At 39.5% G+C, this 25,494-nt stretch overlaps 1 protein-coding gene across 1 annotated transcript; it reads right to left on the reverse strand.

The window, feature by feature from the left end:
- Nucleotides 1-898: 898 nt before the first annotated feature.
- LOC117773241 (ATP-binding cassette sub-family G member 4-like) lies at nucleotides 899-24,342 on the reverse strand. Its single transcript, XM_034604969.1, has 15 exons — nucleotides 24,259-24,342; nucleotides 15,326-15,596; nucleotides 11,053-11,170; nucleotides 10,665-10,797; nucleotides 10,420-10,470; nucleotides 9,180-9,325; nucleotides 7,981-8,104; nucleotides 7,693-7,807; nucleotides 7,457-7,599; nucleotides 6,043-6,141; nucleotides 5,705-5,873; nucleotides 4,057-4,157; nucleotides 2,893-3,051; nucleotides 2,692-2,810; nucleotides 899-1,481 (listed from the first exon to the last, which is right to left on the reverse strand). The coding sequence occupies exons 2-15, from the start codon at nucleotides 15,585-15,587 to the stop codon at nucleotides 1,256-1,258; spliced, it is 1,965 nt and encodes a 654-aa protein (XP_034460860.1). The 5' UTR covers nucleotides 15,588-15,596; nucleotides 24,259-24,342; the 3' UTR covers nucleotides 899-1,255.
- Nucleotides 24,343-25,494: the final 1,152 nt, after the last annotated feature.

The following is a 25,494-nucleotide window of genomic DNA, read 5'->3' on the forward strand; positions in this document are numbered from 1 at the left end:
AGTGCAGAGCTCAGATATCTAAATGGATCACAGCTCTTTCAAAGAGCTAGTTTAGGTGTTTTTTTTGTTTTTTTGACATTGATTCCACCCAGATGCTGATATGTGGATATGTTTTATGGGAATGTCTGTGTGAGAGGAGATGACATAATGTTTTCACTTAACAGTGATAAACTCAATTCATTGGGTAAGTGCTATAGAAATATCTTCATACCCCACATTACACACACACACACGTTTGTACTTCTATCTTAGTGAGGGAACTTATTGACATAATTAATTCCCTAGCCCCTTACCCTGACCTTAACCATCCAAACTAAATGCCGAACCCTAAGCTAAAACTCATTCTAACCCTAACTCTAAAACCAAGTCTTAACCCTCAAACAGCACATTGAAAATGTTTAATTCGGATAAAACATGAAACTTCAGATAGCACCAAACATCACAGCATGAGCCTGCTGTGTCCATGTGACATTACTGGGTGTAGTGAGGAAACAAATGAACAGCGATTAAAGTGAGTAATTCAGCTATTTTGCTTAAAAACGTTGATATTGCATATGCATATAATACTTAAGAAAATACAGCTCAGTATAAAATCATTAAGGCTGAACAATTTTCTTCCAACTATGATTTGTAAGATTTTAGATTGTATTATAGGATCAGTATAAAAACGCCAAATATTGGTAAGCAATCATAACAGAGCTTAATTTACAACTATCAACATGTTAAAAACAATCTAGCTCAAATGATTACATTGATACACAGGAAATAAATGGTTTAGGACTCCATATTTAATGATAAGATGAGAAAAAGAAAAAAAACTAACTCAAAAATACTGCTCTCATCCAGTGTGCAGTTATAATGACACCATGATTAAGCTGGAAACTTGTAATTCATTTTCACTCTTTCAGGCGCAACACATGCGACCTGTTCTCCAGTGTGTCATCAGGTTGTTTGTAGGAATGTAAACGCTGTATTAGCACATCTGCCTTGTTGAGAAAACATTTCTTTCTGACAGGAATATGAAATGTCCAGTATGAGGCTGCAGTATATCTGCCCTCCTCGTGACTGGTCTGGCTGTGTGTGCAGAAGTTCTGATGTCTGAGGTAAAACAGGTCAGTCAGAATTTATTTCCTGTCCTGTTTGCAGCAATGTGTAAAATTAAATGAAATTCCCACATGACAGAGGTTGTTTTTTTGTGCATAGATAAAGATCAGGTCTGCAACGACATCAGGGAGAGGCATTCGATTTTAAAAACCTATCGCTCAGACTTGATCTTGTAGCGGAGGACAACGTAGGTGGCCAGTCGTAGGATGACGAAGAAAATGCCTAGGACGATGAAATCTATGTAGAGCTTTGCGTCTTCCACATCCAGTAACTGCAGAACCTCCTCAGGCTGTTGGAATTTACACACCTTCCCGGGACACTCCAGCTCTGAGCGGTTCATCCCATAGATAGACAGGATCACTCCTTCAAAGCCATACCTGTGGGTATGAGATACAACCATTGAGGCCAATTCATAATTGCAAATGTGCATCGTCTCTTGATTCTTAGTCAAAATATCAAAAAAAATTTAAACACATGACAAAGGGCTGACTTGGTCAGTGAGAGAAGATTATCAAAAATTAGGTTCAAAATATAAAGATTGTCCTTAGCATAGTAAGAAGAGTAGTCCATGAGGTGAGTCAAATCAGTGGGGTTAATTCTCTTGGGAGTGTGTTAGTACATTTTAAGGCAATCTTGTTATTAGGTTAGAAATTTGACATTTGTCTTAAAGAGAGGCCATTAAGTGTCTAAAATGCAGAGTGTTCATCATATTGATACCATGAACTTGTCTGACTCTGAATTGGACTGCTTAGCCAGATGATTCAAAAAAAGGTCACATTCAGATACAGCAGATCATCTAGGGACCATGAATAGCCACGGAAAAATGTATTAAAATTCATGAACTATCTCTTGACAAAGCTTTTATGGACTGCAATCTGTGTTAATAGGAGTGTTGCAGAACTACTCAAAAATCAACCTCTGAGGGACCATGATCACAAATATCTATTTTATACATATGTGTGCAGTGGTTGGAAAAGGTTTCAGGTTATTAAATTTTGGTTTGTTACAGTATGTGAACAGGCCAACAGTTGAGTCACACTATTTAGATTACTTCATTGGGAGTCAAATTTTAAATAATCCCTGAAATACACAGAAAAGGTGTGTGCAAAACTGCAGTAAGTATACAGCACTATGGTTCAAGCTGAATGACTCATTTGGTCTACAAACTGTGAGGGATGTTCACGATGGACAGTTTGTATAAATAATTTAGTATGCTGGGCCAACCTAGACATTTGTTAAAAATCAGTTTCCATATCTATTGCTATGTTTCTTGACCCATTTGACTTCTTTTGAAGTTGCTGTATCCACAGATCTAAAAGAAACAACTTAATTTCTGAAAAAAGTGCCATGTTGTAATAAATAGGGATTACTGAAAAATATAGTTTGATCTAGATTGACTTAGTGACCTGCATCTCCACATTTAATGCCCCACTGCTAACAAACCAAAACACATTAAATTGTTATTTAGTCATTAATTATTAGGTGATCTTTTATTTCACACTTCAGCCGCACATGTAAACCGTTTGCAATAGTTGTGATTGTGAATTGAAAATACAAAACTTTTTGCTGAGTTACAGAGTTACCCACCTGACATAAGACACATAGGAGCTCCACTGCAGATACTTGGGGATTGTGTCAAAGTTCACAAAGAATCCGGAGAAAAGCAGCACTGGGATAGCTGTGACAGGTCCAACAAATGTGGCTACCTGGATGCAGAGAGCATTATCTGTTTTAGATGTGTATTGCATGCCAAGAAAACCCATTTGTAACAATGCAAACCAGCAGTACCTGTAGTGAACTGGAAGCGGCCCCAACCAGCAGGCCGAGGGATTGGGCTACCAGGGCCGTACAGGTGGACAGGGCTAGGAAGAGTAGGTAGCGGGTGGCCTCAGGGGGCTGTTCCGTCATCCAGTACACTATGCTGCAGTACATGATGGGGCAGATAACCTAAAATAACACTTTGGTTAACCTTTTATTTAGTGGAAGAATAGTTCATCTCAATATCTTTATGTGTACACAAAAACTAGCACAGGTTTTAAACACAGGTGAACCCACTGAAGAAAGGTGATGGACTCCTGTCACATTGCCAGTAGCGGAGTTTGTCTTCCTGAGTGTGAGATGCTAGCTGCTGTGTGGACCGGTAAAAAGAATGACAAACGTCGGTTGCTAAATGCGTGTTTAAAAACCAGTGCAGCAACCCACTCAGCAGGCCTGCACTGCGGCTAGTATGACCGCTAGCATTGTTAGCATAGCTGTGTTGTGCTGTAGGTGGACCGCAATGTATAAAAATAAGGTGAAACTGTGGCGTTTCTGGTTTCAGGTGACAGATGTTATTACAGTGTTCCTGAAAGACGTCACAGCACAGAAAAAGTGGCAAAAATAATGGATGCCTGTGTCTACTGCAGAGCCATTAGAATTAATGCTGACTGTCTCTCCTACTGAAGAAAGAGCCAGACGTTAATGGATGTTAGTGGGGTATTTTGATGGCCCTGGAAACTGAAGTGAAGCTGGTGTCACAACAAAACACATAGTGAGTTTGATTCTCAGCTGAATCACAAACAACTCACCACAGAGTTGTTTTATTTTGATTGAGAGTGCAATTGCATCTACGTCTGTGTTCATTGTGGTCAAATGTGCCCCTGACAACCTCCAGGGTTGGTTTGGCTGATCTGATCACACTCTATCCTCAACTTGGGTGTATGTACACCTGTACTCTCATGTGGTCAAGCTCAATTCAATTACAATTTGATCACCAATACTTATTTTACCATCAGGTGTAAATGTGGTAAGAGATTAAATCTAGCAGAGATGCTAGCTGTGCATTGCAAAAAAAATGATAGTACCTTCAACAAACACTAGAGTGCAGTGGTGAACTACGTAGTGGTATTTTGCTGTGTGTGGTTTGGCAGAATGACCCAGCCCAACCCTCCAAAACCAACACTGCCAGCTCACCTGAAATGGGATATCAGCCATGGTCTTGGCAAGGTAATAGGCTTTCAGGCTGTACCAGTAGTTAAGATGCTCCCTCAGGAACACAGACATCTCCAGAGGAACTGACAAATGGTGTATTGAAACATTTACATTCATCTGTTAATGACACAATATTTAAGATTTTGAAAGTCAACTAATTTCCAAAAGGCATGAAGTTAAACATCTCACATTTCTATTCTGTTTTCATCCATAAGAGTTTCAAAATAACAAAAGAAGAAAACATCCTGAAACTTAGGTTTGGGCACCTTGCATGGTCAGTGCTTTTGACAAACAGCTTTTTGTAGCAGTAAAGATTCTTTCAATTCTTATTTGTGGAATTTTCTCACATCCATCCCTGCTCAAGATTCTGGGGCTGACATGCATGTATTGCTCCTTTGAGGTCAAGCAGGGCAACTGTGGCTCAGGAGGTAGAGTGGGCCATCCACAGAAGCTTGGTGGTTTTATCCCTGGCTCCCTTTATACTGCGTTAAGTGTCCTTGGTCAAGATACTGAACCTTGACAGCTGTGTGGCAGTGTATGAATGGTGAGTAATTGAGCAGAGCATATAGAAGCGCTGTATGAATGTTTGTCTGAATGGGTGACTGTGACTTGTACTGTAAAGAACTTTGAGTGGTTGATAAGACTAGAAAAGCGCTTTATAAATAAAGTCAATCCATTTATCCTCAGATTTTTGATGATGTTTAGATTAAGGGGCCGTGTGGGGCATGGCAAAACCTTCATCTTTTCCCTCTTGAGGTTGTCTGTTGTGGATTATGAGTTGTCTTTAGTATCATTATCCTGTTGAAGAAGCAATACTTTTTTTCATCTTCACTTTTATTCTTTCACAGATGGTGTGATGTTTACTTCCAGAATTGTCTGTTATTTACTTGAATCCATTCTTCCCTCTACCAGTGAAATGTTCCTATGACTGACCGAAGAGTTGGAGAGGAGTCCTAAATTCATGAAATTTTCCTTCTCAGTCCACAAGACTTTCTGATGATGAATTTGTGTTGATGACAAAGAAGAGGTTTTCCTTTGACGACTCTTCAACAAACGTCATATTTGTGCAGATAGAACAGTGCACTACCCCTGCAGATCTACTAAATCTTCCTGAAGGTCTGGCAGTTTATTAATTTGCCTGTCTAGCAATCAGCAGTCCTTCTTGCTCTTCCAGATCTCAACTTCACCTCCATCATAACTTTAAACTGCCATTTCCTAATTACTTTATGATTTGAGGAAACAGCCATCTGGAAACACCTTGTCATCTTCTTCTTGCCTTCACTGGCTTTGTGCATCAGTTATTTTAATTTTCAGGGTTTCAATAGCTGCTTGGAAGAGCACATGGGGGCCGATTGTAGGAGCAAGGTATGAGGAGTCAGAATAATCATAAAGCATTACAACGTGTCCAAACTTTAGTTTGGTACTTGTTTTACTCTGACATTGTACAAAAGAATGTAATACACCATTCTTGCTTAATATGCTGAAAATAATATTTTATACATTTTATGCCTATTAGAAATCAGTTAATTTTCTACTGACTCAACTATTACACAGTAACATAACATTTGACCAGGGGTACCATCCTGCCACTGTAAATATGAGTCAATTCCCACCCCTAGATCATACTCACAGGTTAACACGGTTGGCATGAGCGCACCAAACATGAGGAAAAGCATGGAGAAGAAGAGGAACCCAGTGTTGTTAAAGACCTTGCTGGCATCATTGCCAATGTTCAGATAGAGCAAGCCTATTAACACACCTATGGCGATGTGGGACATCAGTCTGAGGTGGGTCAAAACCTGGCAACAGATCAAATGCAGAGTAAAATAGATAACAATCACAGACTTGGAGGGTTAAACTGCCTGGTAGTTTTCACTTGATTGTAAGATCACTGTATCTGACACAGTTACACATTTTGAACTAGTAAACATGCATATGTGTGCAATAGTTTTTAAAGATGTCACCTACCTGGTCTCGACATATTGTTATGAGGGTTCTCTTGAAGAGGATACAGAACTGTGTTAGTGTGCTTGTGGAAAAAGTATGGCTCTCTATGTGTCCAGCATTCTGTGGAAAATAGAAACAGGTAATATTATAACAGTGATTATACAACACTTCATGAAAATGCAGTACACCACAGCATACTACAATCAAGGCTGGATTATCCACCTACCCGATGCTCTCCCAGATGATGTAACAATCATATACCTTGGTTATAATCAGCAGTTTTTGTCAGTTCGTTTGGGGTGGGGGATAGGTCTAAATACTTTGATACCGACAAACCTGATTGGTTATCATGGCAGATTGTACAGATGTAGCAGCATATTTCTTGCCTGTTCAAAAGACCATGTTTTGTGCATCAAAGTACTGAGCCTAGGTTTGCTACGCTTTGCAAGGCCAGATACTGCTGTTAAGGCTACAGCACCAACCTGGAGGACGATCAAGCAGAGGATTGGCGTGAGAGGATCCTGAGGCATGGCTTTTGCGGTAGTATCGGGGGTAGACTAAGGCTAACCTCACTAGACCTAATCTTCTGTCTGTCCAGATGGATCAATGTATGCTCACAGGAAAGACGTTGGTCTTTGTCCAGCTCAGACATGGCTACTCATGAAGATCAGGACATGAGGAACTTCTTCTTGTTTTTTTTATTTGAACATTGAACATGGTTACACAAAACTTGTAACTTGCAGCCAAGCTGATGGGGAATAATCACTGTGTGTTTAACAATCCATCCATCAATACTTTATGTATACTGCTTAAAGTCTGAGGGACGTGGGGGGCTGGAGCCAATCCCAGCTGACATTGGGCAGGAGGCGCTGTACACCCTGGGCCGGTTGCAGGGCCAACATACAGAGACAAACAACCAGTCACTCTCACATTCACACCTACAATTAATTTAGAGTCTCCAATTAACCTAATTCCAATCAGCATGTGGGAGGAAGCTGGAATACCCGAAGAAAACCCACAAAGTCACGGGGAAAACATTCAAACTGCACACAGAAAGATCCTGGCCTAACCCGGAACCTTCTCGCCACCTCTGTGTGTTTGTACCAACAAAAATTTGGAAATTAATGATTTGTTGGTGTCCAACCCCTTGTTCTCCGTTAGTGAAGTTCAAGGTTATGAAGTGAAGGCCATATCATCTGCCAAGGTAGTTAACTGCTGTTATTGTAGCAATCTACCATTCCCATTATATAAGATTGTGCTTTGTTGGTGTATATCACCAAACAATTTAGCAATTTATTGAATCACCACCAAATAATTACCATACAATGAAACTGTGGGGCCACTGTAGGTCAGTAGCTCCAGGATAGCACCTTATTTCTCTTAGGTGATAATTCAGCCTTGACTGCAGTTTAACAGCACATTGTCTACTACGCACCATAGGGTACTTTGTGGCACAGACTGACGTCCCATTGGTACCACACTGGTTCTTCTTCTCCTCTAGTGCACACATTCCACCTTGGACTGCCTCAAACAACACAGGGTTCAAGTCTCCATACTCTCCTGATGCAATTTCAATAACTGAAGCAGAGACAAAAGCAGAAAGAAATTAACATAATGCATGATGTGAAATCGTCCTCAGCAAATACATGTATAAATGTGGAGTGAACATACTGAAGTCTGCAGGATTGTGGTAGGTGGGACAGTAAAGGCCCAGACTCTTCAAATAGGGGATGAGGTAAGGGACTGAGCCTTTGTAGATACACTGTCCCTGACTGAGAATGTAAAGCTGTGGAGGGACAAGATTGTTTAATGCAACAAATACAAAACTTTTCAAAAACTGGGACCTTTCTTTAAACAGAAAATGCCTGTGTAAATTATTACCACAGCTTCTCATATGATAAATAGCAGCTGGATGTTGAAAACATTTCCTAATTTCCTCCTTTATTGTCAGAGGCATACCTTGTCAAACATCTCAAACAGTTTGGCACTAGGTTGGTGGATGGTGCAGATGATGGTCCGTCCTCCCAGCGCCAGAGAACGCATTAGTGAGACCACCTGATAGCACGATGCACTGTCTAAGCCACTGAAGAGAGAGAGACAAACAAACAGAAGTGACACCTTTAATGAGCAGCTGGGAAGTAATTTAAGTAAGTCCAAGCTATCATTAGAAATTGTTTTCATGTTTAATTCAGCGAAGGGTTCACAACCTGTGAGTCAGAATTTAGTAGAATTACAGAATAAAATTTTTCAAATGAAAACAATTTCCAACTAAACTGTCAAGTTGCATTGAAAAAATAATTTTATCTTTTAAACTAATGGCGCTAAACCAGAAGACTGTTTTTGAAAAAAATTATAATGTCACAATCAAATAGATTTTTGAACTTGTGGATATAAAATGCCACCAATGACCTTGACCTATGACCTTCAGAATGTTATCAGTTCATCCTTGAATTCATGTAAATGTCTGTGCTAAATTTGTAGGGGGTTCCCTCAAGTTCCAGAAATGATGCATTGAAGATGGATTTTTCACAAGGTCACAGAGACGACCTTTGACTCCCGAAATCGAATCAGCTCATCAGTTCTGAATGTAAACCACAGACTATATTTAAAGATAAATGACATGTCTCCACTTCCTCCCACTATACAGAAATGAAGCCAAAATATCCTGGATAAGAAAGCTGAGCAGTACTGATCAGGGGATGGTCTCAGCTGTCCATCATAATGTTTCAAAGCATCAAATAATTAATCAAAACTTGTCTGAAAAATGAGCACTTGAAGGTACATCAGTATGATAAGAACGACCAAAAATAACAGAAACCATCTTTGAGAATAATTGATTTGATGTGCACTTTGACGTTTTAGTTAACATGGAGGAAGCTGGATTTATGACCTATTCTGCAGTCAGCCACCAGGTGGCAATCGAGATAATTTGGCTTCACTTTGGGGAAGCAGTCATTTGTTTATCTTTATATACAGATAAACTGTAAACCTATTCTAGAAAAACCTCAAATTAACATTATGAACCTGTTAATGGCCAACACGTGGACACTTTCAAATCTACTGTATGTGGCATTTTCAACAATACAATTCAACTTGTTACACATCTTCCACAGATACAATGAAGTAAGTCCTATGTAGGACACTAGTGTCTGACTCACCTTGTGGGCTCATCAAAGAACATGACTGGAGGATTGTTGACCAGCTCAAGGGCGATGGCCAGGCGTTTACACTGACCTCCTGACAGCGAGCTGGTGCGAGTGTGAGCACAGTCGAGGAGCCCTAAGGCAGTCAGAATCTCATTCACCTGAACAGGAAGAGTAGGAAGGACAGAATTGAAAGAGAAAGTTCATCCAACTGTCAGTTGGATGAACTTTCTCTTTTAACATTTATTAAAATACATAGTTAAACAGTTAAAAACCTAACAACCATCTGAGCAGAAATTCTCCTCTGCAGGTATCACAGTTAACAGATGGTCACCAACCTAATCTTACATCATGTGGACATGTTGCTGTTTCTGAATAAACACCAGTAGACAAGCTGTGTGCAATGCTGAGGACTGAGGTACAGGCCTTTTTATGAGGATGGATCATTGTGATTGTCAACTTAACCTACACACAGTTCACTCTCATGTGTACCAGAGTGGTTGTTGTGGGAACCCACACAGCTAAAGCGCAAAGTTATGTTGAGTTCTGCCTGACTGCAGAGGAAGGTAAAAAACTTTATGGATGTGTTGACGGCCCACTGTACCACCAAGAGGAGAGATTTCTCATGGTGCTGCCGATGGTAAGTCCGACTGTGACAGACGAAATGTAGCACAGCCTTACAATGAAGCTGCAGCTCAACAACACTGAGTGATGTTTTATATTATTATGAGAAGTGTAAAAAAACTTTGGATCAATTGTGGTGGAAGAAATCAGATGATGGCGGCTGCCACAGTGGAGGTAATTAATCTGAAACACTGTCTGGACCTGTTGTATTGATATTTACTCATGTGTCAGAGAAACTCATTCATTCTTATTAGAACATTTTTACCTTGTCGGCAAATGGTTAGTGGTCATTTAATAAAAAAAATCAAAATGTACACAAACTGCCATTGCCAGGTTGAGCCTGACAAATGTTTTTGACCACATCAGCTGAATTAAATATTTGTTTTGGATCGAAACATCTTTTTTTGAATGCCGGTGATATTCAAAGAGCAGTGACAGATGTTTGACAAATGCAGGTGTGACCTTACTGTCAACAGAAAGTGGGCATTCCTCCATACTAACTGTGATTAACTGTGATTGTGTCACAATGCGTTTGTTGTTTCTCATGATTTACTGTTCAAAGGGAAGAATTATTGTTAACCATTTTTTGTCCATGTCTGTGAAGTAAGGAGATGTCATTTATTTAGCTCACCAGTGCTTTTTTCACATCTATAGTTTCATTCAGCTTCAAGTTGGCCGAAACCTGCAATAAAGACAAATACAGTCACAATTGTGTAAAGCAACAGGTATTCTCAGTAAAGCACCAGCAGGAGGTTTCAGCCTTAAGACTCAAACCATTCCTGCAGCACCTCAACACACTAACGATCATCTGTTTCATGACGAGTTCAGAAAGAATAATATTATTGCTATGGGCCTGTCAGTACTGTATCAGCTCACCATCATGGCCTCCCGTACAGTGAGATGTGGCAGCAGCATGTCCTCCTGCATGATGTAGCAGGACATTTTCCTGAATTTCCTCAGGTCCCTGGGTTTACCATTTACCATGATCTGACCCTTCATCCCCGTCTCCCTGGTTAGCAGGAAGGACACACACACACAAATAATGAACTTATCAGTTGGCTACATTGAATGGACTGAAGGCAGGACTACATGGGCTCATTGTGTTAAAACCTGATGTTTGTTCCATGGATGCCTGATGATAACAGAATTCTTCTCATTGTATTGTTAACCTGCTTTTGGCTGTTTGCAGCAGTAATGGCTTTGTCTCAGATAAGGACAAGATTACTTTTACTATAGCTGTATAGGGCAATTTTTGCTCTCTCACCTATATCCAGCCAAAATGTTCATTAAGGTGGACTTCCCGGCCCCTGAGGGCCCCATGATACCGATCAGCTCCCTACTGCAGAACCTTCCAGACAGGCACTTCAGTAGGGCTTTGAACCCTAAAAACAAAGAGGACGCTGGTTGACATTTAACAACAACAGGACAGAAAATAGCAAATTATTACACCCGCGCTATGCGGCAGTAGGCAGGTCTTTGTAATCAGAGTTACAATAAAATAAACAGTGATAACTCAGGCAGTTTTAATCCAATTTAGATTTAACTTGGCAAGTTGAGTGGGGGTAGGGGAGAACCAAGGTCAAGTCAGAGCATGGGATCCAAGTAAGCCTAATGCAAACTGTAAAATGAATAGAAACTCTAAACTTTGACCAAACTTGGTATGCAGCATTGAGGGACTGAGATACACATCTCTATTACAAATGGGCAAAATCTGTCAAAAACGTTAAGAAACACATTTATATAGCTATACTACACATATGCCAACAAAATAAATACATATGCTCATCAGATCTGACATTTTGATTTTACAGTGGCATTATCAATATCTTCATCATTTTGCTGGCCTGCAACACTCTTTTAATTGTCAAGATAAAATAATTTCATAATTTAGCCATTAATAACATTCATCTGTGTTAAAAGGTAAAGATCACATGTTAACAAACACACATATCACATGCGTCATAGTGTGGATGTAGCATCTCTCAAAGTGCAAACTGTTACTCACACTGTAACTGCTTGTTTGGAATGGACTGTTCTATTGTTCTGTGTTAATGAATAAGTGCTCCTCAAACAGTTCTACACTATACTGTCACTAATTATTGTTTGTGTGCTGGATGTTGTGTGCAGAGCTTTTAATAAACAGTCTATTGAGCAGAGTGAAGTTACAAAACTTTGTGTTCAACCTAGTTTGTCTGCAATGAAGATTTTTATAGTCAATGTTTCTCATGAAATAAATCTGAATATGCTTTATTACTGTTCATGTGTGTGGTTTATGTAAGTTTGACTGATTTACTTTTAAAAAATGTCCTACATTGCATGTCGGCTTTTACAGGGGTCTGTTAAGCAACCAGCACAATCACGTTCACAACTTTACAAAATAAAAGCTTTTTAATTGTATTAATTTAACTCGATGTAAAGCAATGCAGCCACAAAACAAATGTTGTGCTTTTGTTTTGAAGAGAATTCTCAATTCTCAATTTTGATTACCTACCTTTGATAACATATGGCATGGCCAAAATCGCACCAAACTTGACACTGCACTGACAATGACCACCAAGAATACACGTGCCAAGTGTGAGGTTGATTTGAAATATGGTTCACAAGATATGTGTTCCACATACAGACAGACATATAGATAGTCTCTTAAAGGATAAAACAGTTAATGTCACCTTTAAAAACTGCTGGCACACAACTGCACTGTGCCATCAAGCTCAAACTGTATCATCTAGCTTTGTAAAGACACAATCAGAGATGCAACAACTATGAAACCGGCTATAGAGAAGAGGTGGTCCTAGCAGCATGGTATAAAACATACAACAAAAAGAAGGAAATAATTGTCAACCCCTTGACCTGCTTGCTAACAGCTGCTGAACAACAATAGCACTGTTGTGAACATAGTGAGCAGCCCAAAAGTTTCCTGGGATGCGAGACAACCTCTCCTGGACGTCACTCATGACATCACAAGAAAGCACAGCAGCGCCTTCCGTGCAGCATGGTGCACATGCAATGCCTCAGATTATGAACGATCTCACCCACACCAGCCACAGCCTCTTGACCCTGCTACCATCCAGCTGGAGGTACTGGAGCATCAGGACGTCCTCTGTGAGGAATCTCAACCGATTGCACACACTGCATCTCCAACCCGTCTCAACTTGACTATGAAAAGCACTCCACTTCTACATGTATATTGAATTGGTAATCAAAATGCTTGAACCTTGAACAATGTTGACTAGCTCAAACAAGCATGGTGGTGCGGTGGTTAGCACTGTTGCCTCACAAGAAGGTTCTTGGCTTGAATCCCGGCTTTCTCTTTAATTAGCTTATTTATGTTTTTCCAATTGATTAGCACTCTTCTTGCGCTTTGGCCGAAAACAAATACATTTTGTATTAAGTTGACATGATTTAATCATCATGTTAGTGATAAGGACCAGGGGTTTACTCTTGTTTTGTTGTATTCTGTTTGACTTTGAACCACTGCACCCAACTCCGTGCGGACTGTCACTCCTGATGAATCACTCCCTGGAAGTTTTAAAAACCCGGGTCTGTCAGTTCCTTTTCATTCCACTTAGAGTGTAGAACAAACAATAACACGAGATTGAATATAAATGTTTGGTTAATCTTTCATGGATTTGTTTAAATATTAACAGGTTGTTTTGTATTGCCTCATATTAGATTGATATGTGACATTTATCCTGAAAACTATCGTCCTCATTAGGTTTGTGGATGGATTAATAGTATAAGTGAGAATAATAATGAACTTGTTTACTTTTATTTATTTGATGTTTTGTTATATCAAAGCACAAGTATTATATTTTATCCATCCAAGTCACCCACCTATCCCTCCTTGACCGCTATTAACAAACTGTGCCTTTTAAGATCCTTGGCTGCAATGTGTACCTCATTCGTGTCATTCTTTTAGTAACACTTAATGTAACTATGTATAGTGCCTTTAGATAATGAATGTTGTTATTTGGTGTTATAAAAATAGGGTAGAAATGAAATTAACTAATGTTATTTTGATGTTTTGCTCAATTTTATTCCAAGATTTCATTCACACATTTGAAGGTGTTATTACTGCTGGCATTATTTATGAAGACACCAAATATAGCAGAATCTAACCCAGAGGTGGTTTGCGTAGTAAGTGTTTATATAGCTGCTTCCACACATGCACTGAACTCCGGATAATCTCCGGGTAATCTCCAGAGGGAGATGTGAGAACACAAACTGTCTGACTGAGAGGCTCCGGACTTTCTCTGGAGTATCTCCAGCCAGCCCCCAAGTAAAAACTTTGGATAATGTTTGAATGATCCGATGTGCGAACAGAGCAGGAGATCCTACAGAGAATTCACTGCGAGCGAGCGAGTGAGTGAGAGTGTTGATGAGGTTTGTAACAAGCAACATACACAAAATGAAACAATAAAAAAAATATATATATATATATAATTAACCCTGGATGAGGGGAGAAGAGGGAGGAAAAATACAAAACACGTACACCGGTGTCGATGGGCTGTAAACAAAAATATGTGATCTCTGCAGCAGAATTTATACATTATGAGATTTCTTTGTTGTTTTGAATGCGTCTGAGTAGAGAATCTCCTGCTGCGTTGTTCATGTCTAAAAGGCAAACTCTGCAGAAACTCCGACCCATCTTCTTCAGTTCATGTCTGAAAAACAGCAGAATGTCTGTCGGTGGATTTTGTTACTGCAATAGCGTCTGTGCAAAAGGTGGGGGGGGGCCTCGCTCACCTTGCCGGTCGCCTGGTCAGGTGCCACGCCTCACCGTTGAAGAGATGCATATTAATTATTTTGATGTTTTTTATTACATAATATATTTTATTATACTATATGATAGGGTTTATTTAGGTATATTATAGGGTGTATGTATGTATGTATGTATGTATGTATTTATTTATAAATTTAATTTTATTAATATTTTTTCATTGTTTTGGTAACATATATAAAATGCCCTCATATATTTATTACTACCACAATACAAACACCAAATCCTTTCGACTCTGTCAGCTCCGCATTCGTCACTTCAGACCACAGCTTGTCCAAACCAACTAAACATGGACCTGTACCATGGACTCATGCAGACATCGCTGGCACACACACACACACACATACACACACACACACACACACGCACACAAACACACACACCCTATTTCATCTCTACTCCAAAAAACATTATTTCATCACTACATTATCATACACTGCATCATGTTATGCCTGTATGTCTTTTCATTATGTACATATATCTGCGTATCTTATCTATCTTGTATGTCACTTTCTGTTTTCACCATTTCACAAATAAAAAAAGAAGAACGGTGTTGTCTGAGCCTTGGTGTACTAAGGTACGTACTGTAAAACGTACCAGAACCAAGGTGACATGTTGACACAGGCATTACTGATGTGACCCTATCTCAGGATGGTCTCTAGTTGTAAGTACCTTTACGGTAGTTATACTGTACAGCTCACTACCCTTACCCATTCACAAACTGATTGAAATAGACATGATAGTAGATGTGTGATACCTCTCCTCCTCCAGCATGGTCCCTCTTGGATGGTGTAGGAGAGGTCATTGAACTCCAGGTCCACCGCTGAGCGTTTGGGTAGGTGGGAGAAACGTTGGGCTTCAGTGATATCGTTTTCAACCTTCTTCAGGTGGGTCAACATGGACGGCTCCTGCTGCTGCTGAGGTTGAAGCTGGGCCGGAGGTTGGCCGTCTCTGTTACAAATAATGGCCTCCTCCATGGGGATACTCACAGAATCCGGTTCCAATGCCTTATTGTCCATACCTGCACTCTGTTTGTGTATAGTGGGGTAAGAGAAAAGTAGAGGAATACAAAGAGAAAAATCAAAGAAAGAAGGGAGGTCAGTCATGTCAAATAATCTGTTGGAATATTTAATTTTACAGCTGCAGCTGGGGATTTCTTGCCTTGTTAGCATTTTTTTAAGTCATTCAATAAAAACTATCTGTCCATACTGCAACAACCTACTGTTATGGACGTTTTCTGAAAGCTGGTGAAAGGAGAACTCAGGCAGCAGCCAAAGTCTTATGCAGAAGATTTTAATGTAGACTTGATGCATCAAGGAGACCAGAAGGTGAAACAATATACAAACGCTGACAGAGTAACATGAGCAATTTTCAACCCCAAGTCTGAAGATGTCTCCCACAGCATCCCCATATATCTCCCTCTACTTGCATCACCCATTCCAACAGCAGAGCCTCCATGAATGGCTAGAATTGCTGTCACTCTCTATGTTACATGTAGGTGTTCGCATCCTATTGGATAGTTAAGCCTAAAGTATGCATTCCTAAATCACATTGTGTCCTTACGTCTTGCCACTGGTGATATATGCAAAAGAGTTGAAGTTGGTGCCTGCATCTGAGTTAGATATGAAAGTCCATAAGCGTAGACACTACAATGTTCTGTTGGTTGGGTCTTTATCTATAACTTGACCTTGGGCACTGCTTGGGGACAAGGGAGAAGGGAGTATCTGTGAAATTACACTATTCTCCTGTACAGATATAATGTGTAATATACATAATATACAGTGGCATGTAGAGGTAAAAAATCCTCAACAACTACCCCCAGGGCACCTGAGTCAGTCAGCAGACTAACTTAATACCAAAAACAAAAACATTTCATATATGTAAATTGTTGTATGTGCCCCCCCTTTTCAGTACATTGTTGACAGCTCACACAGTGACTGCAGATCATGAGTGAATGTGATAGTGGGTGGAAGTGCTTTTCAAGGTACTGTCATAAATAACTGAACTAGCATGCAAACCATAGAATCAGTTGAATTTCAGTGGAGTGAATGTCTCTTCCATCCCCACTAGGTGGTGGCTTAAAGGTAGAAACCTATACAATAAGTACAGTTATGTTCGTATACTGCAGTAAAAGGTATTAAGGAAGAGATACAGCAAAGCATTAAGCAGCAAAGACCAGAGATTGCATCCTATCTCCAACTTTATGTCAGCATTGACTATTCTGCCTCAAAACATGGACATATTTAAGTTGAAGTTTTCTACTTTAGTTGCCAGGATATGATGTGAAATATGAAAGTCAAACCAATAAAGAACATTGATATTGCATTTTTTGGGGAATTCAGTCAGACTATTTGCACTTTATAGGGAATATTTACCTCTAACAAGGAGTTTATGTTTTCATTGTCTGTTTGACAGGATTATGCAAAAACCACTGACTCAATTTTCATGAAACTTGGTGGAGTATGGAATAAGAAACATTAATCAGATCTGATTAGGCTGTGGATCCAGGTTTCTTTTAGCTTTTTTTTTTCTAGTTTTCCTCATTTCCACTATTTGTAAAAAAAGACAAATTCCTTAAAACAGGTGGATGGAAAGCCACCTACTTACTTAGTCAGTGAGTCGGTTTGAAGATTGAATGTCAAAGATTACTGGAAAATGTACAAGTCACAAAACATTAGTAATAGTGCATTTTCAGTCCAGCCTCATTGGAGATTTATATATGTTTCCTGGGAAAAGATAGCTTAGGTATGACCACCGTCAGACAAAATCCATGACCATTGTCCTGGCAGAACTCTAAGCAGCAGAAATATGCAATCCTCCCTGTGATCGCAGGGTGATTAATGATCACTGAAATGGAGATACGTTTAATCTACTTTGTTCTGCGCTGACCACTGTAAAAATGGTTCCCAAGTCTGAGGTGGTACAGTAATTTGTCCTTTTTGAGACAGAAGTCTCATTTAATCACTCATGGGGTTCATAATCTCCTTGGGGATTAAAATCAACTTTCTTTTCTACCCTTGATCTGCTTGGAGCAGGAGGGGGCTAGAGTTTCCAGTTTGGGAAAAAACTCTGCAGACTGAGGTACACTACCAAGGACGAAGCCAAGTTATTGTATGGGAAATGCCTGCTCCGTCACTCGCCTTTCAGATTACACATCCATGCAGACACATTTCACTGCTATCATTGAGTGAGAAGCCAGAGGAAACTCTTTTGAGGATGTCTAAGTGTGCTCCTAAGAAGGAGGAAGGAAAAAGAAGAGACATGCTATGTCTGCCAAAATGTCACGAGTCAACTGTTGTGTTCTGGAGGAGAAGGGAGGTCCATGGAGGAGGTAGAGAACTCAGTGAACTGGGATCATACCACTTCAGATTATCTACAGCACCACTGTTATACTTGTATCTGACTTTAAAACTTGATGCCCCAAATACAGCTTGATTAAAGACCCATTAGACTCAAATAAAGTGCTCAGGTACATGCAGCTTAATGTGACATCAAAACGATAAGAAAAATCATGTCACTTGTCTGATTCAACTGAATTGAACAAAAGTCTACTCTGAAGATCTTGTGTACCATAGATCTCTCTATGATGTAAAATATAATCATTTACCTGTACTTCTTTGCCTCTGCCAACCACTACATTCATGTACAGAAAAAAAGTCTGAGAACTGCGTCAACATGTAATTATCTGTCAACAAAAAAGAAACAACAACGTGGAGGAATAGACAAAATTTCATGCAAAGCCTTACTGCACAACTTGTAACAGTGGAATCAAACAATGAAGCTCGGGTTTGGTGGCTGCCCGTAACCGCTTCAAGACACTAGTTGCATACCGTACTGCGAACGGATCAGGCCCAGTCTACACCCAGGACATGGTTAAACCTTACACCCCAGCCCGTCCACTGCGCTCTGCATCGGCCAATCAGCTTGCTGCTCCCTCACTGCGAGCTAGCCACTCAACAAACTCCCGACTGTTTGCTGTCCTGGCTCCTAAATGGTGGAATGAGCTCCCCATTGACATCAGGACAGCAGAAAGTCTACACATCTTCCGCCCCAGACTAAAAACACATCTCTTCCGACTACAACTTGGTTAAGAAGATGATGTCTAATAACCATCGTCAACTCTGGTGTTCATATTTGATGAAAAAATTAATTATTAAATTTAGTTGCACTTGTATATGGCACTTACACGTAGCACTTGGTTGGGGTTTGGCTTTTTTGAAGCAAATTGTACTTACATGATTCTTACTGTTCTGGGTTCGTACCCACATGGTTGAATGCACTTATTGTAAGTCGCTTTGGATAAAAGCATCAGCTAAATGATATGTAATGTAATGTAATTAGTGAAGATTAGGTGTCTGTCAGAGTAGACTTGAGAAATGACAAAAACTTGGCAACAAAACCCAGTGCAGGCAGCACTTAGCCTATCTCACATGAGGGATCCATCCATTCATCCTTACAAATATAACACTTGTGCCTTGAAGATCACAGGGGGAGCTGGAGCCAATCCCAGATGACATTTGGCGAGAGGTTCACTCTGGACAGCTCGAAGCTTGAGAGGTACAGACTAGGAATATTGTCTCAGTGTGTATGTAGCAGCTATGAGACAATGATGTGATGTTTCTTCACAAAGAAGAAAGTCCCTTGTTGTCATCAGGTATTTAAGGGTTGTTTGACCGCCTTACTTTGATGGTTGTGCAACTGTTGGATGTGTGGCTCTTTTGTAAATTATTTGGAAATGGACTTTACTCACCAAGATGACTTGGTGATGATAACTTTGCAAACCGAAGAGCGGTCTGATTCTTTATGGAATGGAACACACAACATATATGGTGAAAGCAAAGTGGGCAAATGTGTCAACTCCAGTCAGACATCTCATACAACTGCCCTGTAGCGTTGGATCTTTTTTTTTTTACTTGACGTGTTTCGGATGTTTTGGATGTGAAAGAGATGTAATGAGTTGTGATAGAGATCAAGGAGCTGCCGGAAGTTCTTGATTACGGTTTGGAGGATGTCTTCAGACATGGGTGTAACAGGAGCCACATTTCTTATGTTAAATGCAGCTTTGGAGAATTGTATCACTGGATTACACTTGTTGTAATCACTTGTTGTACAATGGTTATATTACGATTAGCGCTACATTTTTTAATGGCAATTTAAATTTGTGTGCACACATTATTGATCATTAATCCACTGCTTTGATTGCCAAACGGGCAGGATTTATGTATAGCCTTTGCATTGGTTGCTTTTTTGTAGTGAACTAAGGACAGACTTTCTATTGTGGAGACACTGGGCATCTGACATCTGACATAACTTTAAACACCGTGGCTGGTGTGCCAGCTACTAGTAAACCAAATAGTGTGACTAGTGAAAAAAAAGCAGAAAAATTGGTGGTTTAGCTCCAGAGCAGGCAGGAACTGAAAATGCCTGTAAACATAGGAGCCATTCTTTCAAAGTTGCCATTCAAACTTAGGGAGTTATGGAAAACCATAACGAGAATAAAAGGCAATATCTTCCCCACCAGCGTAACATCTATAGACTCGCCTGAGAGAGTTAGGGAGCCAACATCAGATCCAGGGAATGCTGAGAAATCACCATGGCTCTGCTGTGCATATATTCTCGATTTGGAGAAGTGCAAACAGTTCCAGGAAAGAAGCCCAAGGAAAAGGTTTCTTTCTTTTTCTTTCCCTTAAAAACAGAGTTTGCTCTGCATGCTTATATGTTGGTCACATGATATGGGATCTGGATTGGTGCTTGACACGCATGGATTGCGGTAAAACTGATCCCACTGTGCTTCATATCAAAAGGCAAATAGCAGTTTGATAATCAGCTAACTTAACTAAACATGTTCCACCAGTTGAAAGTTACAGGAGAGGACAAAGGGTAAGTTTGCTCTGTCTGGTGGCCAGGTACCGATTTGTCCTCATCCTCATGGAGAATAGGATGAAAACACAACTGTTTGGTGCTGGTTCTGCTTCTAATTGTGCTGCTAGCACAGCTTCAATGCACCTCGGCATTGATAATACAAGTATCTGGATCTTTACTGGAGGAATGAACACCATTTATCCAAAAGATATTCCCTTGTCATTTTGAAGATAGTGGTGGAGAGTGCTATAAAATGGTAAGGTTTAAGCACAGACTATTTTAGTTGAGGGTAAAATTGAGGTTTGGTCTTGAACAGGTACTTCCTTGAGGTTCATCATGGTTCCAATAACAGAGCGTCTGCCTCTTCTAAAACGGCTCAGGTTCCAACAAAATTTCCCATAAAATTTCTCCATTGACGTTTCAGAAAATCTTTATAAAAACTGCTTTGAGCCAGAAAGCAGGTCTCACGGCTACTAGATGAATCATAACCATAAAACATTTGATTTTGAGCAACAAACACGTAAGGATCCGATCATAGCCAGCATGGCAACAGCGAGATCCACCAATTGGTGACGTCTCTATTACCCCTGAGGTTTCTGGGTTGTGTAGTACATCTCCTTGACATTGAGAATAAAACATGTTTTTCTTTAAAAGAAGTTGACATCATACAAACCTGTGGCTTCTACAGGAGCATCTAACATTGTTTCATCATCTTGTAGTTTGTGGTAAGTCTACCATGAATGGTTACAACAGTATGGCTGATAACTAAAATCTCTATTCAGAAAATGAAGGGATCTTTACTTCCAGAGCCATGCTTGAGCTCCATAACCACGTAGTTAAGGCGTAGTTAAGGCTGTGGAACTGTGGGACAGTGACTACTGGTTTGGAATGAAAAACAAACTGGGGTCTCTTGTGTTTTGTGCATCCATCCAACAAGCTCCACCTCCCCCAAATGTGAACTTTGTCACTCTTTCCATTAAATCACCTGACCTCCTCTTTAGTGGCTGCCATAATTACTCTGGTTGCTGGAGGTTGCTTAAGAATACAATGTGATTGTGGGTCATAATATGCTGCTGGCACGGGGCCCACAGGATTTCTTTGACTCCAACAGTCATCATTTATATGTGCTTGTTTGATTGATTTCAGTAAATTTACTTCATGTAAGGTTGAATTTCTGATCATTGATAATTGTTTGTATCCATGCTGGGTGACTCTTTAAGGGACATGTCAACCACTCGAGTCCATAGATCATAGCCTTAGAAAGTGCAAGGAAAGAACAAAGTTATTTCTCACAATCAGGTAAAATATATATACTATTTTTTTCAAATATTCTGTCATAATCTTTCTTTATTGTTGTTATTTGAATACAATTTCATGATAAAAGAGAATAAAGGGAGAAAAAAAAAAGATTAAAGTGTTCCATGCTTCGAGTAAAGTTTTTCTGTCTTCAGGATGTCTCAAAGTCACTATTCTTTGGTGAATCATGTCACTGAGCTTAAGAAGAATTATAAATGTTGTCTTATATCATATTCAACTGATGTCCCCTTCCACCTTTTCTTTCCGGGAAAACTAATATCTTCAAAAAATGTCTTTAATTTTTAATAAAATTTGTTCACAACTAATTATTATTGACATAAGTGTATGATTGAAAACTAGTGAACAAAAAGACAAAAAGACAAAAAGAAAAATAATAGCACCTCCATGGAACAAAAACCTTAACTTGTTTAGTAAGTACAGGTTTGGGTATTTTCCGTAAAATGGGAGGATAACTGGGTCAAACGTCACTGAACTTTGAATAAACAGGCAAACAGCTCTTGGTGCAGCAGAGGGGGCTTTAAAGTTCAGTGGATTGACTTTTACAGTTTCAGAAAGAAAGCCACACCAGCCTTACCATTGTTTGGAATGGAATAGTCCATTCCAAACAGGCAGGTTTAGAATGGACTGTTTAATTCCCTGTGGTTGCAGACTACACACCCGCTTTAGGAACAATAATATATTACATAAATTAGTTCAGCTGCTGTCATTAGAAACTCTTATGGTCCAATTTAGCTTTCCAAGCCAAACCTAGAGACGAACAATATGATGAGACCCAGTCCACTGAGCTGTACATGAACAAGATTGTATAGGCTGCAGGTAGATGAAATGGGTACCTGTAAACACGCTGAAAGACGAATCACACACTGCTTGGAGTCTTGTCTAACTGCTGTATGCACTGCAACATTTTTACTGTGTTGCGTCAGCTGGATTCTCACCTAGCAGCTGACAAAATGGCACCTTATGCTTGGACTGTTCTGCAAGTGGACATCAAGCCTGAGAGTCAGACTGGCGGCTCTTACACAACACCAGAAGACTGAGCATAAGGCTATTAAGATCAGGCCAGTAGGTCAACAGTACTGGTCTCCCATGACTCAGTATGGGTGAGAACCAATTCACTGAACAGAAAAAAACCTTGTCAGAGCTACAACATGCACAGACTCCATGAGCCACTGCAACACTTTGTGTGTGTAGCATTCTCTCATGTTCACAGTGTCGGCAGAACAACAGCTCATCAGCGATCAATAAAGAGAAGCGTAAACTGCGAGTATCATGTTGGTGATCATCATAAATAATAGATGATAATAGATGATCTGAAATAAAAGTTTTCTTTTCTTTTCTTTTACTCTTAAATGGTAGTTGTAATCTTATGAGATTGGTTGTGAAATTTGTGTAAACTACAAGCAATATATAATATTCTCTTTATAGTACATTAACTGCAACAATTTCTTTCAGGACTTGCACTTAAACACTTTCATTTCAATGCATCACTTAAACTGGCATTTTGACTCCTTTCAGTGTTCCAACATTTTGTGAAGCTTTAAGTCATTTCAGCTCTTTAGTCAATATTTACACTTATATCGACATTTCCATTTCATTCAGTGCTTAGACTTCTAAGCTTCTGTCAGCACTTCCATTTTGCTTCAGAATTTGTATTTCAACCTCCATTCCAACTTCAATATCAACTGCTAAACCTCCACGGTGAGCACATGTAGATCTCTTCAGAAAATGTATAGTTTACTTAGTTAACATATGTATTCTTACCTGTGTTTCTCTGCTGATAAACATTTTATCAGTAGTAAATGGATAAATAAAGAGAAGGACTCAACCACTAACACTATGCCATTACAGAGTAAATATTATCTTATTGAAAAATAGTTCAGTTGTTCTGGGGTAGTTTTTTACTCTTGAAGGGCCATTCATATTTTGATGTGCTCAGCTATGAATTAATGCCACAACACAGGGAATCAAATGAATAGTTAGAGTTAGAAGAGTTTAAATCAATTTTGAGCAGCTGAATATAAAGAGGCACAAAAGAACAAATGGTCAAATAAATAAACCAGTTAATTTGTCTTTGAAACAAAAGATGATGATACCACTTCTTTAATTTTACAATTAGGGGATTTGATGGACAATGACTCTGGTTCAATCATTTCAATTCGCAAAAATCATGAAAATCATCAGGCTTCTTTCTCTGCATCATAACACAACTTCACAAACTAAGGAGATTGATGCCTGTGTTGTCATTTAAAATGTAATTTTTAAGTTAATAATAAATATCCCCATATCCTAATGAAAACATAAATTTTTAGCTACATTTGAAAGACTTTGCTAAATATAAAAAACAACATTAAATGTATTCTAATCAATTTTTTAGCTGTACTGAAGCACTCTACTTTGATTTAATGGATTAAAATTCACTATTTGTTGCAGGTAGGTACTTTGCAAGCTTGTTCAAAGGGAAATATAAGAAAATCAAAGTAACGCTTCTCAGGAAAAACATTAAGAGCTTACATGAGCTGCTGTCCAGTAAAGTGTTGATGTCCTCCTCTGTGACTGATGTTATCCTCCGTTCCAGTCTTCTGCAGCATCTACAGCATCGCTGCACGCCCCACAGCACAGAGCCTAGAGGGCGGATCAGTGCAGGAGGGGAGTGGGTGGGCTGGAGCGCTGCAGGACGGATTGAGAAAGGACACTGAACCACTGTGCGGACCCTCCTGTCAGGACTGGGTCACATGGGCGGGAGACATGACTCCTCTGTTTCGTAGAAATGTGGATTTCTGCTTTTCTAATCTTCATCATGGGTGACAGGTGTAGGCTTATGTTTATGTAACCCACAATTCCACACTGAGGGACTTATTTCCCACATTTTAAACCTAGGCCAAAATGGATAGTCGTTATCCCAATAGAGTCCTAACAGCTGCTAAATAAGTTTCTAGTTTCAGTAAAATTGTATTTATTCAAAGTATTGGTTGATTCAGTGTAATGGACAAATATACATACAAAAATAAAACAAGGAAAAGAATGGGCAAGACAGCTGTCTAAACCCTAGTCCACATCTTTCAGCCATATTGCATGGTCTTCATTTGTTTATTGTTTTTTTTTTGTGCAAGTTGTGTAAATTCTATCTATGGCAAAAAAACACTATGTGTAGTTGACATTTCCAGTAAAACCTAGTTGACCTGGATTTTTATGTTTGGTTTGATGTTTTGTTTGTTAGCATACCATCACACTGACATTGTTTGTTATCTTGTCCTATGGGTGGTAAATGGCTCAACATTTAATTAATAATTCAAATGTAATACAAAATTTACAATAAAATACACCATATAACTGTCTTACAACTTGAATGGAAGTTTCATATGGAAACCTTGTTGGGAAACATCCTGCGGAAGTTGGAGACACTGTTAAATTCCTCAGAGTTTTTGTGGATGGGACAATTGACCAACAAGCCACCACAAGAAGTGCATATCTCAGAGTCTGAGTGCACCGGGAAACGTGAGGCTGACAAGTTCTGACTTGAGAATATACAAATACATACAATAGACCCCCCTTGTCTGTCATCTCTGACATTTGACAAGGGGAGACATTTTCCAGGGGAGACATTTTCCAGTGTACACACCTGGTGTCAAACACACACACACACACACACACACACACACACACACACACACACACACACACACACACACACACACACACACACACACACACACACACACACACACACACACACACACAGTGACTGGG

Source organism: Hippoglossus hippoglossus, chromosome 13 (genome assembly GCF_009819705.1).
Source record: "Hippoglossus hippoglossus isolate fHipHip1 chromosome 13, fHipHip1.pri, whole genome shotgun sequence".
Classification (NCBI taxonomy): Eukaryota; Metazoa; Chordata; class Actinopteri; order Pleuronectiformes; family Pleuronectidae; genus Hippoglossus; species Hippoglossus hippoglossus.

Bases quoted from the DNA above. Each gene is read 5' to 3' on its own strand.
- LOC117773241 (XM_034604969.1), bottom strand. From the start codon at position 15,587: ATGGACAATAAGGCATTGGAACCGGATTCTGTGAGTATCCCCATGGAG. The intron at 10,471-10,664 runs GTGAGCTGATAC...TCTTTATTGCAG, and splicing joins CTGTACGGGAGGCCATGATG to GTTTCGGCCAACTTGAAGCT. The intron at 9,326-10,419 runs GTGAGCTAAATA...CTTCCTGTTCAG, and splicing joins TAGATGTGAAAAAAGCACTG to GTGAATGAGATTCTGACTGC.